At 39.0% G+C, this 20,369-nt stretch overlaps 1 protein-coding gene across 5 annotated transcripts in view; it reads left to right on the forward strand.

Annotated features, from left to right (window-relative positions):
- ANKIB1 (ankyrin repeat and IBR domain containing 1) overlaps nt 1-20,369 on the forward strand; it is a 96,208-nt gene that overhangs the window by 27,390 nt on the left and 48,449 nt on the right. For all 5 annotated transcript variants that reach the window (XM_048077508.2, XM_048077507.2, XM_048077510.2 and 2 more), the window contains one exon: nt 2,953-3,218. In XM_048077508.2, coding sequence (XP_047933465.1) covers nt 3,031-3,218 — 188 coding nt within the window. In that variant the 5' untranslated portion in view covers nt 2,953-3,030. The remainder of the gene's footprint in view (nt 1-2,952; nt 3,219-20,369) is intronic.

Below are 20,369 nucleotides of genomic sequence, written 5' to 3' on the forward strand. Positions count from 1 at the left end.
CACTGTTTTGCAGTACATGCTGCATGTTCCTAAAACTCCCAGATGTTATGGTAATGTACATAATATTTTGGGCAATGCGCTTACTTCTTTTATTATTCATTCCTGAACACTGTGCTACCATCTAATATATCCATACTCTATCAAAAAATAAATAGGTCATTCAGCGTGCAGTGGAACTAATGAAATTTACAGGTTCTGCACTGCACTAACTTGAGCTCTTAATTTCTCTAGAGCCACCCTCCACAGACCCTCAGTTCTCCCATGCACTCACAGACCTCTGCCTAAATACACAGAATTCTGCTTCAGCTTCTCAGCAGAATCCCCCTGCCCCATCTTCTTCTCAGGTTCCCCGAGGGCACCATCTGATCTCCTTAGGCTCCTAGCACCCCCTCTCAGCCATTGCCAGGTTTGTTTAATGTGTGGGGCAGGAGGTGTGCTGCAGCTGACGCAAGCTGGCCGTGTGCTAATTGCCAGAAATAAGTGCGCAGCAATTGATGCTCTTACCTTCTAATTTCAGATGATGGGAGAAGTTTTTGTGCTTTTTTGGTCATTGAGGGCACTAGTGGGATCTGCGTTATTGATTTTCATGAAGATTTGAGTAATGTGATATCTTTCAGGCATTTGTTCTTGTCTAATTTTGTTTATGGCCTCAAGAGCTATTGGTGGTGGATAGGGATTAATGGATAATATAATAGTGTAAACTTTTCTTATTAACAAACTTGACTGCTTGACTGAAAGTCATTCTTTCAAGTTATTTTTGAGATCCCAGCTGCTGAAGGTATTAGACATTATTTATTTTGTTTTATGTAGAGAGAAATATGAACTGCTGGTTTATTGAAAAGGGTAAAGATGTTTTCATGGTTTTGCACACTATTTCATTAAAGCCTACAGCTATTGAATATTTACACTAATGCAGCTATTGGTATGTCTGGAAGCACATTAATCTAAAGCGCTGAAGGCTGTGACGTGGTAATGTGAACATGCAGGAGCCTTCTTAAAGAGTATGAACATAGTATCGGGGCATGCTTATATCTTAAAATACAGGGACAACAAAAAGACACAAAATGCTGCAGAATTCAAGAATCTGGGCTTTGGTTTGTGTTTATAACAGGGTGTGCATCTGCTTTTGGGGTACCTACTTCTCTGTTATTACGAGAAGCGTGCAGCTGATTAACGCAGTTGCTTGGCTCTGGCAGGGGAGGACAGAGGCGCTGCGCTCAGCGTGCTGAGTTAGCTGGCTTAGCAGATCTCTCGTCCCACAGTGGCATCAAGCAGTAGGACATAACTCCAAAAAAAGGATTGCTTCGCCACAGTTTTGAAGGAAAAGGGGATGAAAGTGGAGGCCGCCAAGGGCACTGTGCTCCTTCTAGAGTGGCTCAAACTGAGGGACGTGCACTGGTGATACCAGGATGAAAAGTTTTCCCTCCTCTTCACCAAATGACCTGTGAGTGGGGCTGCAGAGAGGGGATGGCGCAGGGTCCAGCCAGCAGCATCCCATGCAGAATGGGGCCTGAGCAAAGCTGTAGGAAGACTGGGATGAAAAGTAAAAGTGTGCAAGCATGCTCAGTCCTGCACGTTGTTACTCTTGCAATTAATGTGACTTGTAGGTTCACAGTAAGCCGAAGCAGCTCATGAAAGGATTGCTCTGTGGGAACAAAAGTGCATTGAAGCCGTTCCCCAGAGTTTCCCCAAATCTTTTTCATGTGGATGATATATACATCCTGATTCTCTGAGACTTTCTGCAACAGCAGACTCCTTGCATTCCTCTATTTGTTATGTCTACAAGGTGGTCTGGGCACCAGTAACTGTGCTGGAGAGCAAATAGGGAAGTCTGAGATGGTCCCAACCAGCAGAACGTAAGGTACTGGGCACATAGAGGCTCCTGCCCTGCCTGATTGTAGGTACCAAACACAATCAATTTCAGTTTCCTAACCTGCTGTGCCTGGCATATTTGGATCCCAGAGGGCGTGTTGTGGGGGGAAGGATCTGGCACGGAGCAGCGTGCATGGGGTGACTCGTGCACAAAAGAGACCTCCTGGAAGGTTCACTGTGCTACCAGCTGCAGCCTGGTGCTGAGTCCCCCCTCTGTCCCTCTGACACAAAACACAGTGTGCTCTTTCAGACTGCACGACCTGGTGTGCCTCTGTTGTCCCATCTCATGAGCTGAGCTGAGCTGGGATGCTCTGGCTGCCCAGGCTTCCTATAACTATCCCCTGGTCCCCTACATCAGATAAAGGTGAGAGGCAGGGGAACAGGGCAGCTGGCAGTTCTCTGAAGTTCTTGTAAGGTGCAGTTGGCTGGTGCCATTATAATGTCTGGCGTTGTATGGACCCATCCACTGTTGGTCTGTAAGCGTCATTTTTCAAACAGGGTTAACATGTTTAAGAATCTGCTTAGCAGTACTGTTAAGATGGGGCCATAATGATTTTATGATAATAAATCCTGTGCTTGTGTGTACCGGTCTTGCTGGCGCAAAAACCTGCTGCTTACACCCACCAACATGTGCGTAGGTACTTCAAGCACATTTTTACTTGATGTTCTTTAAGTAACAGTTAACTCAGGTCTGATTTCATGCATACTTTTGAAGAATTTTACCTCCTTGTTTAAGGATTTGACTTTGTTTCTGCTATGATTTGAAATCTGTTCTAATCTCTAATTGACTTCTCTTTCATGGAAATTCATCCTTGTCTGCTAATACAGATGGATATTGACCATCTTTTTATTTTCTGTATGTTTCAAGAGTCTATGTAGTTAAAATATTTAACAGGGAAATAATCCATGAAGAATTGGGAATTCGTGTATGTCTATCTATAAGGACTTCATCAATTAACGAGCAGAATTTACAGGCCCTAAGTAATCTTCATGTGCACGCTTACAGTGCTGTAGTTTCAGGTGAATTCATCTAGCAAAGGGTGCTTTACAGAATAACTGAAATACTGCTTGTCTTTTTAGGCTGTGAAGCATGTTACAGAACCTCGCAAGTGGATGAAGGGGAAAGGAAAAAGTGCCATTGATAGCTAGAATAGCAACATGGGAAATACAACTACCAAATTCCGCAAAGCTCTTATAAACGGAGATGAAAATCTGGCCTGCCAAATATATGAGAGCAACCCTCAACTAAAAGAAACTCTTGACCCAAATACTTCTTATGGAGAAACTTACCAGCACAATACTCCACTACATTATGCTGCTAGGCATGGAATGAACCGTATCCTGGGGTGAGTATAATTCAGTGTTTTATTTTTGTATTAATAACTGATCTAAGAAATACAAGAGATTTAGCCGAGTTATAAATATCTTACGTGTGTGTATATATATGTACATATGTATGTGTGTTGCAGACAGAATTTGTAACATTTTCAAATAGTAATAGAAAACATGCACGTTAGTCTATAATCCCAGGCTGCTATAACAGGTGTTAATTTTATTTTTGGTGTATTTGTTCCTTCTTCATTAATCTTGGACAGTTTTAGTTTGCTTCCTGAACACCACGGTTGTTGGTTTTTTTTTTAAAAAAATAATGACTATTCCACCGTTCTTGATGTGTTTTCCTGTTTTAAAATGATCTGTTTGTATCATACCTAATTGATACCGTACTGATTGGATAGACTTCCAGATGGGACAGTATGTTTATTCTCGTGTTAAAGAATAAACAGGCAGCTTTTATTCTTCCATTTTGGATAATAGCAACAAACATGAATATCATGATAATGAATAAATTTATTACTGTTGCAGTTCACACATACAGCAATCCCTAATGTTAGCTACTTCCATTCTTCTGTATTTTTGCCAGTGCTCTAAGATCAATTAAAGATTAACATCAAAGAGTTAGACATCTTATCCATGTCCAGAGATCACAGGTACAAGCTGTTCCGGTCTAGTGTTTCATGAATCTAATTCCAAGTAGACATTGCTAAACCTCTTCTTCAGTAGGTAATGAGTTAGAGAGAATTTCATAAATAGCCTCTTATTTATATTAGGAAATAGAATATAAGTATATACTGAACTGTACTACTGTCAATATTCTTTTTATTTCTGTGTTTATATCTACTACTGGGCCTGTGGTATTCCAGTTTGTGTTGTCTCTCATATGCTGAGGAACTCGGCTAGCTACTAACCAGGCCTGACACCATATTTTTTTCCTCAGTGTTTTAGATTCATCTAATAATTTGTTATACTTTATAACTTCTCATCTACCTTGATTTTTTGCTACGTTTTTCTCTTCTCCCCCATTTAACCGATGTTTTTGTTTCACCACTGAATCATTTTTTTATTTCCTAACATGCCAAAATGTTCCTTTTCCCCCAGTTTTTTAAAAAAACCTAATTTAAAATAGCATTCAGATTTTATTTACATTTTCTGTGATTTTCTTTCTCTGCAATTTACAGGTTGTTTCTCTCAGTTTAAGAAAAGACAGTCTCTTTGAAAGGAAACATGAAATTGTTTGCATAAATGGAAAGATATGGAGTCATAATTACTGTCTGCTGAGCAGTCCATTAGTTAATTCATATTTCGCCATTATGATGAGATCTAGAATAACTGCTTTACATTAAAAATAATTAGTAATTTAGAAATGACATTTACTACTAGCTACATGGGACCTTTAGAATCTAAGTCTCACAGGACAATGCAGTTTTATTTTGTGCATGTTACAAACAAATAATCAAAAGAATCATTCCTTTTTGTAGTTTGTGACCATGATTTGCAAAACGTTTTTTGCTAGTAAATGGTGAAAGTAACCGTATTTGCTAGAATCTGCTAATGAAAACCTGGACTTTTGGAATTGTCACTTTTGCTGAGTAATTCGTTGATTTTTTTTTTTTTTACCACTTTTCATCTGTCTTTGTAATGGCTTTGTTCAAAACCCATTAGTGATGCGTACTAGAGAACAATTTTGCCTTTCTATCTGAAAGAAATAGTAAGGGTGAATAAATATCATACTTATACTGTACCTGTTTGCAAAGTTGATAGTAGAAAGGCCACAAGTGATTCCCAGTTAAGCCTCCTCCCTTTGATACAGAAAGTCCTGGATATGGTAGAGATTAAATAAATTGAATATTGAAATGAATGCTTTGATTTACAGGTGAGGTACAGTATCTAAAAATAATTAAACTTTAGTCTGTATGTGTTTTGACAGAGATTTGCAATTATGGGATGCCCATAATACTGTAATGTTGTATATATATTTCTTTATGGAATGTTTTAAATATTTGGGAACCTGTAGCGACAGTGACCTGTAGTTCAAACTCTAGACAGTATTTTGTGTACCATACCGTTCAGTTTTTCTTCATAGGCTGATATTTGTATTATTGTAGGTAGATATGAACAAACATGTCCACATTCATTAGGTGAAAATTTCTCAAAATAGAGTAACGCGATGCAGTTGTCAGTACACCTTTTGAATAACACAATATATTAAGAGAGATGTTCTGGGATGTTCAGCAATAACCTGACAGGTCTGTTTCCCAATACTAAAACAAAGGGACAAAATCCCTGTTGTATGGCTATTGGCGACTGCCCAAAGACTCAGTGAAAGCACGGGCACTGAGTTTGCAATGAAAGGGAGCTGAGGACAACCTGGTATAGTCATCTCGGAGGAGAAGACAAAGAAACTGGAGAAGATGTTAAAGGGTCATGAAGCAAAACTCCTGATCTGATCAAACCTTATGTTGTGGTTTAACCCGGCTGGCAGCTAAACACCACACAGCCGTTCGCTCACCCTCCCCCCTCCCTCTCTGGGATGGGGGACAGAAACGGGAAAGTGAAGCCTGTGAGTTGAGATAAAGACAGTTTATTAAGACAGGAAAATAATAATAACAATAATAATAATAATAGTGATAATGGTAATAGTATTAACAATAATAATGTGTAAGAAAACAAGTGATGCACAATGCAATTGCTCACCACCCGCTGACTGATGCCCAGCCTATCCCCGAGCAGCCGGTCCCCCCACCCCGGCCAGCCACCCCTATATATTGTTTAGCATGACGTCCGATGGTATGGAATACCCCTTTGGCCAGTTTGGGTCAGCTGTCCTGGGTCTGTCCCCTCCCAGCTCCTGCTGCACCCCCAGCCTGCTCGCTGGCAGGACAGAGCGAGAAGCCGAAAAGTCCTTGGCCTGGTGTAAACACTGCTCTGCAACAATTAAAACATCAGCATGTTATCAGCGCTCTTCTCATCCTAATCCAAAACATAGCACCCTACCAGCTACTATGAGCTACTTAACTCTGTCCTAACTGGAACCAGGACACCTTATATAATCCATTATGAACTCTCCAGGCAGAAACTTACGCAGACAAAAATTTCTCAACCATTTTGAACCACGTAGTTGTTTTACACCAGGTCAGCAATCTGAGTCATCCAGCTGTTGTGCTTTTCATCCAGCTTTTACAGTCCAGAAACTGTATTTAGTGTATAATCAAACTGTAGCCTCACACATATTGATATAACTTTGAAAATTTGCCACCAATTTCTTTTCTCTTTCCAAGATTCAGCAAGAATGTATTAAAATACTCAGACTGTATCTGTGATAATTTCTCATGAGTATCACAGAAAGCTCTGATATATTAGAAATGTTGAAATAAAAGATGGAAAATAGTAAGGCATTCAGTTAATATGTAACTTTTGTTCAGTCTGCAGCCCGATATAATGTTTACCTCACAGATCACTTTGTTTTACCAAGCTTTTAATGTTTAAAAACCAAAATCTGCTGCTCGTGGCTAATTAGCACGAACGAGAACGTTCGAAGTGCTGCTTGAAGTTGCCAGAAGCTGTGTAGTTCAGCAGTTCCCGGTGGCCGAGAGCTGTCGCACTTTCTCTGCCCAGTCAGGATGTGTAAACAGGTGGCTGGTCCGTGTATTTGGCTATGCCCTGTGCCTGATCGCTGCTGTCTGTCCTGACTTTAGATGTATATTTTTCCCACTTTTGGACCTTTCAGCCTGCTCACCTAGAGAGCGGAACAGAACGAGGGCCAACAGTTGGCACTTGTGGTCATGTGCATGCTGAGTGTTCCTGTCCATGTGGACCGCCGTGTACCATATTGCACATGTAAGGTTGTGTGTGTGCCTGCTGGGGGTATACACTCAGCCTCTCCACTGGCTGGACCCAGGGACATGGAGCCACAGCACCTTGCCTCTCTTGAGCTGCCAGAAAGTCTCTCCAGAAAAAAAAAAAAAAAAAAAAAAGGTTGCTTTCCATTTTGGAAGCAAAGAACTAAAAGTTTCAAGTTTACTTTCTTGGACTGTATTGTAAATATCATGGGAACAATTCGAGTGTCATTTACTAAGTGATTTTCTGTTACAGTCTATGGACATCAGCTGTCGGTACTTGAATTCAGCATTGACTTTCAGAGAAGTTTGCCTTGGCTGTTAATAGATCTGGATCAGAAATGTCATCTGTGTTACAAAATTGTATTGATCTCACTATTCAGATTGTGTTCATTGCAAGCTAATAAACAGGTAGTCTTCCATGAATGATAGGTAAGACTTGGGGAAGTAAAATAAAAGGTTACATAACCATCAGAAACGTCAAGAAGTAATAAAAGATGCGTAGTACTCAGATTGATTTTGAGAGCTTTGTACGACAGACAAATTGATCCTATTCTACATTAACATTTATCACAATCCCCTATGAATGAAAGTCTTGACAGAAGATTCCTGTTCGAGAGGATAGTTTAAATTTCATTTAGTAAATGGGTATAAAAATATTACAGAGCAAGAGCACACAGGGGATTTATTTTCTTTAGAAAATTCAGTCTTTGGATGATCAAGTACCTCAGATGCCCTCAGGCTTTTTTCCCCTAAACCCAAGGTACATTTGGGATCACCTGACTGCTCAGCTTCAAAGAACTGCTATCAGTTTGGAAAGGTATCCACCAGTGTCTGGCTGGTGGTGAACCAGTCCTGAAATAAGACATCAGCATAGGTTTTTCCACGGGGTGGCTGAGACAGATGCCTAGAAATCATGAGGAAACTACTCATGGTTGAAAGGAAAAACCTTCTTAGACAACCTGTAATTCTGCAAGGTATGTTGTGGTGTGACTTTCAGTGTTGTAGTTTTACTTGGAAGCTTTTTGAATCCATGACAGATGTTTTTTCAACATACCCTCCATACTGCTACATCTGAGCACTTTGTGAGTATCCAAGCCCAAAGCGGCTTGTTTGTAGCAGTTACTGCTGGTCCTGGGCTGAAGATGGAGGGGAGAGAAGGTGGCAGAAACATGAGGCTGTGGGGGGGACAGAAAGGGCTTGTGAAGCTGATTTTTTCTAGAACAGCAAAAGTAAAGATTTCCCGTTACAAAAGAGTGTGGAAATTGGGGTGAATCCTGAAACTGGAAAGAAGTCACTTTTTTTTTTAACACTTGACGCCTGCCTAAGAGTGATAATGGTAAAGGAACTCTTACATTTAATGCTTAACTAAACAAGCTGGAGAGAAACATTGGTAGATGTGTCCAGGACCTGGCTATAGGAAGTATTTCTTGTTTCAGTGCTAGGATTTGGGAAGTATTTTTCACTGCAGTAGAATTAGAGCAGATCAAATAGCAGTGGATTCTCAGCTGCAATTTCCTGATATGTTAAATAAATGTGCAGCTTTGGGTATTTCAGGTCAATGCATGCTACAGCCTTGTCTTAACTAATCTAGCTTTTATAGCTACTTAAGAGATTTCAATAAGGACTGTTCTAGGCAATTATAATGTCATCAGAGAAAGTCTGTTGAGACCACCAATATGCTGCATAGGATAAAGTTGACAGAAAATCTGTTGACATCGGAGGGAGCATTGCATTGTTTACAGCACATTCGGGACTTCCCATGCCAGTTTTTGTTGGTTGTTATTCCTTTTGCAGTCATGTTGAAAACTAGTTTTGGATACGTTGGAGGGAGGTCTGTGCAGCCTGTATTTCAGAGCACGACTTCTCAAATGGAGAGGTGCTGTGGCCTAACCCGGCAGGCAGCTCAGCACCACATGGCCGCTCACTTGCTCTCCCCGGGTGGGATGGGGGAGAGAACGGGGAAGGTAAAAGTGCAAGAAATCATGGGCTGAGATACAATTTATGAGGTAAAGCAGAAGCTGCGTGTGCAAGCAAAGCAAAGCAAGGAGTTTGCTTGCTCCCTCCTATCGGCAGGCAGGTGTCAGTCGCTCCCAGGAAAGCAGGGCCCATCACGCACAACGGTTTCTTGGGAAGACAAGTGCCATTGCTCCAAACGTCCCCCCAACTCCTCCTCCTCTCCCCAGCTGTTACTGCCGAGCCTGACGCCCCGTGGGGTGGGTGGGACACCCCTTTGGGCAGCCTGGGCCAGCTGTCCCGGCTGTGTCCCCTCCCAGCTCCCGGTGCACCCCCAGCCCCTCACTGGCCAGGCGGCGCTTGGAGTAGGAGAGGCCTTGGCTCTGGGTGAGCACTGCCAGCAACAACTACATCAGTGTGTTACCAGCATTGTTCCCATCCTGCATCCAAAACACAAAAATCCATACACAACAGCAGGCAGACTTTATATTAATAGTAGTCTGGCCTACAAGTAAAGCTCAAATGCTAGTCAGCTGCTATGTTTCTGGCTCTTAAAAAAAGACCTTTTCCTGTCTGATTTCTGATTATTTTAATCTTAGTATGTTGAATACGTGTGGTGCTTGTTACAGGTTCTACTGTTGAGTGTGCTTAGTTGTTGTTTCTCCTTGCTACTAGGTTTTTCTGCAGCCTTTATAATACCAGAAACCTTAGGTTGCGGTGCTGTTTCCTGCACATGTTTAAAGACTGTTCAAATGTTGTTATTAAAATTGCCATCTATTTCCTGCATTGTCCTTTTCCTTTCCTTGAAAATCAGATACTGCAAAAATCAGATCTCAATGTTTGTGATTGGAAAGATGAGATACATCAATGCAGTATGCTGTTAAAGATTTTTTATTCTGTGTTGTCTGTTCTCCTTAGCAGAACCCTGTGACTATTTGACCACAGGCAAAGTAAAATTATATTTGAGTTGTAAAGGAATAAAGCATAGCTTTGGTCCTTATCAGTCAGGAGGACTGAATCTTTATTTCAACTGACTTTGTTACCAGGTAGAGTTTGTGACTGTCGTGTTGATTGGTACCTGCTGAATCATTCATTGTGTCAAATGGCTTAACCTCACCCTGGAGCTGGAGGCACAAGTGGCTTCCTCAGCAGAGAGATCTACTGACTCAGTAGGTACAGGAATAGTGGCCGGGAGACTTGCAGTTTCCGATAAACTGAAATCTGTCAGAAATAATTAGCTCTTACAGCTAAATGCAATATCCAGCTAACATATTCAGTGACATTATATATAAAAACTGTAGATGAATCAATTTTTAAAAATTATATATTTTTCAATTTAAATAAAATTATTTCATTGAGACATTTAAGAAGAATAAAAAGTGTCTTCTGTTGGTATCATTAAAGATCAAGCAATGTACAGATTGAAGGGGTTTTTCTGGAGGGAGGAAGCGAGAGAGGAAGATGAGACAATCTCTGTCTTACATTCATAGTCTTTAAGAAAGAAAAAGAATAGAACTGCTAGAAGGCCCATTAGTAATTGTGTAATGTCATCATTTTTGCCACATAAATAATGTCGACACTAGATGTCATACACTGCAAGGTGATTTACAAGCTGATATGAAGATAACAGTCTGTGTGCAGAAATACGAAGTTGCATGTTTAAATGGTGAAGATGAACCCAATCCTCCGTAGTTTCATGCTTATTATTTCATCTGGCATTTGTTTAAAACCAATATAAAAAGAATCTCACAATCACCTGGGAAGATCATTCTGTGTGGATAGTCTTTTTGGAAAAATGGGGTCAAAGGAGGCATTTGGAAGGAAGGCTGAGAGGATCACACCTAAGTTAGGGAATTGATTCTAACTCTGAAGAAACGTATAGCATTAAGGGCCAGAGGAAGATGAAAATCATACAGCTTTTACATCACAGAAGACAGTTAGTCACAAAAGTTGCTGGTAAGCAGCCAGTTCCAGTGGAAGCCGCTTCTAATTTGGCATGCAGCTCTTTTTCTTTTGAAATCTCACTTAGATTATTGAAATAAAAGCCAGAAGTGCTTTTCAGTGGGTCATGGAAGCAGCATTCCTAATTGCCCAACAACAGAACAAGCTCAAAGCACTCCAAAACAAAATCCAATCATTCTCCAGTTAAGGGTAACTTAAGGATGTTGTTGACACCTTTTTGCATCAGGAATGGTTTAATTCTGTTTTGGTGCTGCTGTTCCTTCTGACAGGCTGTAGAACCATACATAAAGCATGATTTTTTTTGTCCCACAGCATAACAACTATAAGGATTAACCAAGTTTTGTGTTTCTTGCTTTTAGTGTAGAGTATCTTTGGATCTGTGCTCTACAATTCCATTGCGTCCCTTGGACACTCCTGCACGTTGTCCCTCTATGTCTTCTGTGTTCTACCAAGCCAAAGGTTGCTACTTACAGAAGTTCATACACAGTCCTAATAGCTGACACAAAACCACCGAAACAAACTTTTCAAGATACTTGCATCTTTTTAGTAAATAAAATAGCAAGTTCTTTGATGATGCATATCTGCGTAAGACCTTTCTTAGAGGTCTTTAGGTGATGGGTTGCTATGTCAACGTGAGTCAATCCCAAGCTGGACTCAGGTCCAGGTGCTGACCTACCTTTAATCACTTTAATAGTCTGTTGGAAACAAGCTGTCTGGGGAGGCAATAGGTGAAATTGCAGCAATGCTGTGAAAAAGATTGTGAGGCTTTTTTGAGCCAGTTTAAGAGAGATTGAACACTGTGCTTGAGTTCTAGGCAGTATTTTTGCATTGAACATTACATTAAGCCCATAAGTGAAACTGGCCCAGAGGAGCAAATGTTGGCAAAGATTTCCATTTGAACCTTAGATTGCTCTAAGATATGATTCATATGCACCATAGTCTGGACTTGATCCTCAAATTAACATTTATCTATGAAAATCTGCAGAAATTGTTTGAGTACTCAGGAAGTGGATTTAATTCATTTTGCCAGATGTACTGTACTTGATAAGAGTCATAGGAACGGGAAAAAATGGAAGGCATTTCTGTTTAGGAAAAATACAGAATCTGGGGCCAGAGTGGAGTCCTTGACATAAGAGATCTTAAAATGTTTGTGAAGACTTCAAATTTCAGAATGAAGAATTAGCTCTTCACAGACCTCCATCAGCAGGGGAGAACAGTGTCCTTGACAGCCTCTCCACTGCTTCCTATGTTTTGTCATTAGCCCAGATTGCTCCTGGTTTAACCTTGCTCCTTTTTTAGCAGGATATTACTAATGTTTACAGGAATTCTGGCAATGCTCATAACAGTTCTTAGGCAAGGGGCCAGTTGAATTTATGGCTTATAAAAAGTCAGGGTAGTAGTCCCACAGTATTTTGGTTTTGGTTTTGTTTGATAAATAGGCAGACTTTAATGATCTGTCAGCAGATTCTTTATCTTAGAATAGAAATAGGCACTGTCTCCTACCCATTTTTTTTAATTTTTTTTTTTTTTACTGCTTGCAGATTCTTGGGCTGTAGGAGAAGCTTAAGAGTTGATGAAACAGAGAAGTACCTGCAAGTAATAAAGAATTTTCTACTACCACAGAATGAATAAAAAATAATTAATAAAAAGAAATAATTATTGTACTAGTTGAGGCTGCGTAGGCAAATATTAATATTTTTCACAACACTATTTAAACTAACCCATGCTTCTACACAGCTGTCAGTCATGATTAAAAAAAATAATAATCAAGTGCTTCCTAGAACACTACAGTTGTTTGTTATAGTACATTTTAGGGGGGAAGTACTTCAAGTTAATGAAATAACGGTGATTATTCAAGGTTTTAATGCATCAGTATCGACCTATTGTGTTGGAAGCTGAATGATTCAATAACTATGATTTAATTCATTACATGAGATTCTTAAATTACTGAGTAAAAGGGCTTGGCTTTTCAGTATATGGCTTAGGCATACTTCTGTTAATGCTCAAAAAGCTGTTAGCTGTAAGTTTATGCTTTCACTGGAGTTTGCAGTGTAACTTTTTTAATAGGAAGGTGGACTAGTTAACTCAAGGACTAGAGGGTATGTTGTGAAAAGGAATCCTATGCAGATTAGTTTTCGTTGTTGCTGTACCTCTTCTAATACCTTGCATAAAGGTTCCATAAAGTTTCCTTGTATTGCATAAAGTAGTGCAATTTGCTGCGTAGTTTATATAGTATACGTAAGTACCTTGCATCAAAATCAGCAAGTTTCACTGTCACAGATTCAGGCTTGTTTTGGTCTCCAGCTATCAGAACTACCTGTATAATTTCATTTTACTTTTTTGGTTTTTATTTTGGTTTTGTTTTTCTGCACATAGATACATTTTCATATGTTTTTATATGCATATTTGTATATATGTGTGTATACATACATATATAGCTATTAATAGGTATAAATATGTAGCATTGTGTAGAGAAACAGATCATAAATGTAGCTGTTTTCATCACCCTTTTAGTAAAACCTGAAGAAATGGTCGTGTTGATGTTTCCCAGAATGAGGGAATGTGTCAGTTGTTTATTATTCAAGTTCACAGCCCGAAGATCTTGAGTCTGTTGTTGCTTTTCTGCAAATACGGATAGTAGTAGGTGTAAATGTTACAGCCATTTCTTTTTTGCCACTTTTTTCAACACTTTTTTCATGCTTCTGTCACCTCAAGTTTGGATTCTGCAAAGAGCTACAGCTTGAAGCAAAATCTGGAAGCTGTAACTAGAGTAAAGTCTGACTGCCTTGTGGTTAAGTGGTATTTCCCATAAGCAATACATTTTTTCACTCTACCAGTACATTTCCAGGCAAAATGTAGTTCTTTATACCTCTGAAGTTATGAGCCAAATCACAAGGGTCTACAGCACTGCTCTTTGAAAGTCTTACACACCAAATACCATCGGTAAAAATGGGACCCTGCCAAATAATGAACTTGTTGATACAAAATGTATTAATTCACCCGTTTGGGGATGTTAGTCGTCTTCTCTGAACTGTAAGCCCTGTATTCAGCTTTGGTTTGAATCCCCCTTAGACTGAAGAGTTGTCCCTTTGATTTTTGGACGAAATTAAGATGAGGAAAAGGGGGATGCTGGGGCCTATTGAAGCCTATTTGTATATCCAGAGTGAGGTACTGGTTGCCTTTGCTAGCTCTGGTGTTTGTCACACCCATTCATGAGACACAGAAGGTAAACAACAAACAAGGAGAACAGTAATCAAAACTATTTTTTTCCCTACACCAGTGTTGTTTACAAAAAAACACAAATTTGTTCTAGAAGTTTTATTGTATATTTTAAGTGAGCATTTGAGAGCTGCCTGCAGTGGATGATTCTTACTGAAGATTTCAACATGTTTAGAGATGATTGGACAGTTTTTTTACCAGATAGCTTTGACAGAAGGGCAGATGTTGATCTTAGGCAAGGGAATGGCTTTCTAGGGAGGTTTTATAGATTTGGAAGAAAAAATGCTAATATTTCTTGCTGCAGGGTTTGAAAGTCTACCTTGATTAAAGACTTACTTGAGTCGGAATGTTCTTTGTGCTATGAAGTGATAGTAAAACAATGCAATGACAGTTTAAAAGATTTAAATCCATCCTAGGTCTTTTTATCATTTGTTTAATACAGAAAGGTACCTTTCTATTTATTTAAGAACAGAGAATCTGCAAGCAGGCAGGACTTAGACACTTCTTGTTTTAGGGCGATGGTTGGACTTGATGATCTTAAGGTCTTTTTTAACCTGAATGATTGTATGATTCTATTCAATAACTTCTTAAAACAAGAGTTTTATTGTGCTTCTCCCTGAAGCTTAATTTTATGGTGGAAGAAATTTATAGCAATAGTTACTCACTAGTAAAGCTGCCTTTTAAATTAACTCTTTAGTCAGAAGTTTTAGTTTTAAAAAGGGGCACTGGTTTGACAGCCTTGAAGTTCTGTTTTTATGCAGAAATTCAGTGTAAGACAATTTTCAGAGAATACGTATAAGGTGAAACACCTACCTCAAGTTATGAGAGAGAATTTGAATCCATGCAGCATTTGAGTCTTCTACAAAGGTTACCCACATAAATCTTAGTAATGGAAAACTAATAGCTTGCAGCATATAGTCATTCTAAAAATCCCCATAGCTTGGGATTATTATATAGAACTTTGGTAGAGTTGTTGAGAGAAATATTGTAAGTTTTTAATAAGTCTTAAGTGTGTTTTGTAAGAAAAAGAGTGTTCTTTACAGCTTTTGCAGGTCACCACAGAAACATTGTGCTATTCTGAAATCAATGCATTGTAACCTGATTCAGGAGTGAATCACATGCTTTAAAATATCACAGCATGGAATGTAAGTGATGATAAAGCGCTAAATAAAAACAGAAAACAGCAATGTACATTGTAGTGTTGTCAACTCTAAACGGTAATGATTAGATAGCTAAAGATCCTTGAGAAACTTCGTCTGGCTTGGGAGGTGACAATGAAGGCCGCCTGGTAATTAGAAAAGCTAAAGGCCTGGCTCAGTGCAATACAGAAATCACAGACAGTTCTTCACTGAATTTTAAAGTGACATTTTGCTTTGAATTAAAGAAGTAGCAGAGTCAGCTTGTTGGTTATAAAGCACCTTGAACTGGGAGGAGGAGATGTGGTTAACGAATACCCAGAAGACGCTCCTGACATTTGAACTAGGTGGGTCTAATTGCAGCCGTCTAGCATGTTAGGCAGACTGAGTTCAAACTTTGAAATAAAATAGAGTTTCACTTGATGGGAAAGGGAAAGTCCACCCGCCATGCAGTACTGAATTGTTTCTGTTGGCTTCGTGTCGCTAGCAGGCCATGAGGCCTTTGTACCAGGTAAAGCCTTTAGCCTAAACACTGCCTCGGGTGCTTGTCCTCAGGAAATCCTGCTGAGGGCTTCTGCAGAGCAGCTGCCATTTGGGTATCCTCGCACCCTACCGCAGCCCACCGTAGTGGTTGCAGAGGGGATCTGACCCCATCTTTATAAAGCTTTCTTATCTGCTCATTCCTGTATATCTAATCGTCACTCCTCATGCTTCTAATTCGAAGGTGCCTGCTACCTTTACAAACCTTGTGTTACATAGAGGCTTAGAAATTGTTTGTTAGATCTGGACTCCAGGTAAAAATAGCTAGGGCTACTGACTTGAATGTGAAAGAGTTATCTAATTTTTAAAACCAGTGAAAACGGAGGCAGACAGGAAGTTTTTACCATCTGTAGCTGCTGTTTGTTTTTTCCTAGGGCAGTGATCTTTGTTGTTTTTGTTTGTTTGTTTGTTTCATAAGGAAGATGCAGGGGTTTGGGGATGGACCGTTAGGAGACCTGCGGTTAATAACTTGCATGGGTAGTAGTAGAAGGGAACAGTAATGTTAAAAGAAAAACAACTTTATTTAATCTTTATTTGACAATGCCCCAGCCAGGACTTAAGGAGTATGAACTAAAAAATGAACAACTTTATACTTCTTTGTTCATACAGCAGTTTAAAAATACATTGAAGGCTAAGTTGAGGTGATCTTTACTTGAAGTAAAAATAAAAATGAATTGTAGAAGGAAGTTAACAGAAGAAAATATACTAGTGTATTGTAATACTGTAAAACAGATTTTATTGCAAAAGAACTAGAAAAATTCAGTTTAGTGAGTCTCCAAAGTTACATCTCACAGAGACCAAGAGGACTTAGATTTAGCCTTGTGTTTTCTGTAAGCAGGTTTTACAATGGGTACCTGCAAATCCTCATATCTGAAACATCTGCCATTCTCATATCTAATTGCCTTCCATACAATTCATCTCATCATTCATCACTGAGTTCTTTTTTCCTTTTCCTTCATTCATTTCTTTCCCTGCTCCCATCTTTCTAATCTCTCTCTCCTTCTGTCATTTCATTCTTTCCACTTCTTATTTCAAACTACACAAAGCTTATTCAGACAAGGAAATGTTATACTTTATTTTGGATACCATTTGATACCAGTTAGTCTTGTCATTTCATGTAATTTGTTGTGAAGTATTTTGCCTGTATTGCTAAATCCCTTTCATCTGAAAACAAGCAAGCACACAAAATAGTCTGTCTCTCTCTCACTAAGATCTTTAATCTTAAATTCACCATATTCATATTTCATAACAAATGCATCTACCATGTCTGCTATAATGTAATGAGAGAGATTTCTCTAAGGATCATTTTTGCTGCCAAAGTAAGGCTTTTTAAAACGATCTATTAGCTATTTCAGCACAAACTCCTAGAGAAAAGGTACAAGTAGTTTTAACATTGATGTGGCTTATTTAAGACAGCTGTAAACTGTGAGATGGAGAACAGCTGAATGAGTCTAGCTGCAGAAAGGGAAACATTAAGAAGTTTTAATACTGAAATTTACAATGCCAGCATAAGTATCCTGACCTGAAAATAAAAAACATCAGTACATGTTTTGCTGGTTATTGTAAGACTAGTCTCTCTTGATATGTTTTATTGGAAAACAACAAGGGAACCATTCTATATCAAAACTTTTCATAATATCATAATGTTTCGTGGAAATTTAGTTCTGAGACGTTACTTGGCAGTGTTACGTATTCTTACAAAGTATTCCTTCAGAATAATGTCTTATTTTCTATATAATACACTAAAAAAAGTGAAAAATGGATTTCAAAGCACACAAAGCAAATTTCAGTGTGTTCTAGAGGGATTTGAAAAACCTTTCATTTTAGTTATTTTGAAATTTTTAAGTGTTCTGCAAAACCTCATCTCTAAATCTACTTTTTATTTCAAAGTATTGTGAGCTAATTGGAACCATTTCAGTGGTTAGCTCAAAAATTAGATTATGGTTTTGAACACAGTATATATTTTAGGTGATTAGGTTGAGGAGACTAACCCAATTTCTTTAATACTGATGGCTAATATTTCTGAACTCCGTGAATTTTTTGTAACTTGCATTGCTAATTTAAATAAAATATATTTCAATGATACAGACTCAAAAACAGTAAGTGAAGATGCACAAAAGCTGTTATTACTCTGTAGTGCTTAGTCTCTTGGGCGCTCTGTGTTTTTCCCCCATAGTGTGACCAGGTACACATCCTTTAACATACAGCCATATAGCTAAAAAGCATATAATGAAACAGGCAAGTGAAGTGGTGAACATGTATGTCAGCATCTTCAAGAAAATGGGATGCGATGGATGGCATACAAAGTCCAGTGATGACTGGGGTGATAGCACAGCTTTTACTTCTCAAGGACTTCCAGAAGAGCATGACCTTGTTTTATCACAAAGATTTGGTAAAACCACAATGCATCATCAGTTTTAGAGAACACATGCAAATCTGTGATATAGAAATACAAATTTATAGCTCTTTCTTCAGGCTTACCTGAAGTTTGATGAGATTGAAGCTGTTCTTATAATAAACAAATACAATGGTTTTGTGTGTGTGTGTTTCTTGTTTGGATGTTTATTTTATTCTGCAATTACAGTAATTGGAACGGAAGGAAAATCAAACAAGAAGGGGAAAAATCATTCAAGGTTAGCCACATGTGGGCCAGCCCCCATTGGTTTATCTTGTAGGCTATCTGCACAGAGTGGTCTACATAGACATGTGGCCCATTTCTGACACTGGTTTGGTGAACAGAATTTAGGCTTAGGAATCAGAAAATGTAAGTTGAAAAGGAGAAATTAAAGAAGGATTGTCAGAGACGTCCTGATGTTGAAGACCTCCTAGGATTTCTGCCAAGTGGTGTGTGGCAGGGCTGTGGTGAGGAATTGTAAGTTTATAGAGGAGAGGGCTCTGTATTTCTGAAGTTCTTTTCATCTGAATACTTTGTTACTGCTTCTTTAAAAGAAAAGTATTTTAGTAGCAAATTTCTTTTTGAACTCAGAATGTTCAGAGATTTTCAAAGGGAAGAAAGGAGAGAAAATCAGCAGACCACAGGGCTATTGTCAGGACATCCTTCCCCTGTAAGACCAGATAAACAGTACCTACGTTTTTACAGTGAAATACTAAATCCAGTCTGTTTTCAGTAATTTGTGAGAGGGAAGTCCCACACCCATCCTATATAGCCTCTTCCTTTATTAATAAAATAATTTCAGGATTATCCTTTGTCCTCCCAAAGCATGGGAGAGCTCCTGAAGAGAGAAAGGCATGCCACGTAATGCCTGCTGGGGTGAAAAGATGGTGAGGTACATTTATTGTTGGAGAACTCCATACTGAACAGAAGATAGTAAAACTTAACTATTGTGTGGGACATGTGAACGTTGTCATCTTGTTTTATTAGTTGTAAATGACTTCACATGCAAATCTTACAGTTAGATCCAATTTAATTGTTGCTGTATTGCTTTTGTGCATTTTTCCATATGGACCCACAGTTATAATTAATTAATACATGCAGTCTGTGGGCCAAAAGGTTTTTGCTGTTATATGTGCTTCGATTTTCCATTTTTGTCTCTGCCTGAAATAGTTTATTTGTGGATTCAGAAGTTTAAATAGACTAATAATTGCAATAAATTGTTTAAGATCAGTATAAAGATTACTTTTAAGTTGTTATAGGAACTAAGGAATTATTTTTTAGGCTTCGGTGGTTAGCAGTGATGTCAGTCATCATAAACTGGTTGGGAGAATCTTTGAAAAAAGCTATGAAAATGTTAAACTGCCTCTGTTTTCTTTTGTCAATTTGGTTATCAAGTTCTTCTGAGCTCTGCTGTTCACCAAGATCGATAGTCTGATTTTGTATTTAGGCAGTGCCTGCCTTTGGCTGGCTGAGCTGCCTGTTTTGAACAGAAAGTGATCGGAACTATTTTCAATTAGTCTGAGGGGTGAGGGCAGGGACGGTAGAAACTGGTGCCCTGTATTGACTTACGGATTCCAGAATGACTTTTTTTTTCATTCTTGAAAAATGCTAGGAGGCAGGGCAGAGCCTGAAGAGGGATGAATAGGGAGTTCTGCAGGCTTTATGTGTGAGGGGCCGTGTGGGAGCAGCACACGTGTTTCTGCAGTGACTTCTTGAACGTACATGCCATGCTTCTGATCTAGCGTGAACTTACCTCTCGTGAGCCATCCTTCCTATCTTCATGTGAACCTCCTTCATCGTAGCTTTCTCCCCAGCCCCAGTCCTACCTAGTACCTTGCTTTCTTTTTGTACCTCCTACAGGATTCCCGTTGCCACTTATAAAGAGACAGTCTTTCTTCCCTGACATTTCCTACCACACACCCTCCTTTAAGGAAAATGTTACTATCTTAATATATTATTATTTTAACGTTTATTATATTAATAGCATATACTTCAAAAGGCTAAAGCAAGTTTGGTTTCATGGGCCATGTACAGCATGTCTTAGTTCTTCCATTTCAGAACTGGATTGTGACTTCTATAGTTCGTTGCTGGCAAGATGCAGCAGAAAGCTGCGTG

This window comes from Anser cygnoides, chromosome 2 (assembly GCF_040182565.1).
Source record: "Anser cygnoides isolate HZ-2024a breed goose chromosome 2, Taihu_goose_T2T_genome, whole genome shotgun sequence".
Classification (NCBI taxonomy): Eukaryota; Metazoa; Chordata; class Aves; order Anseriformes; family Anatidae; genus Anser; species Anser cygnoides.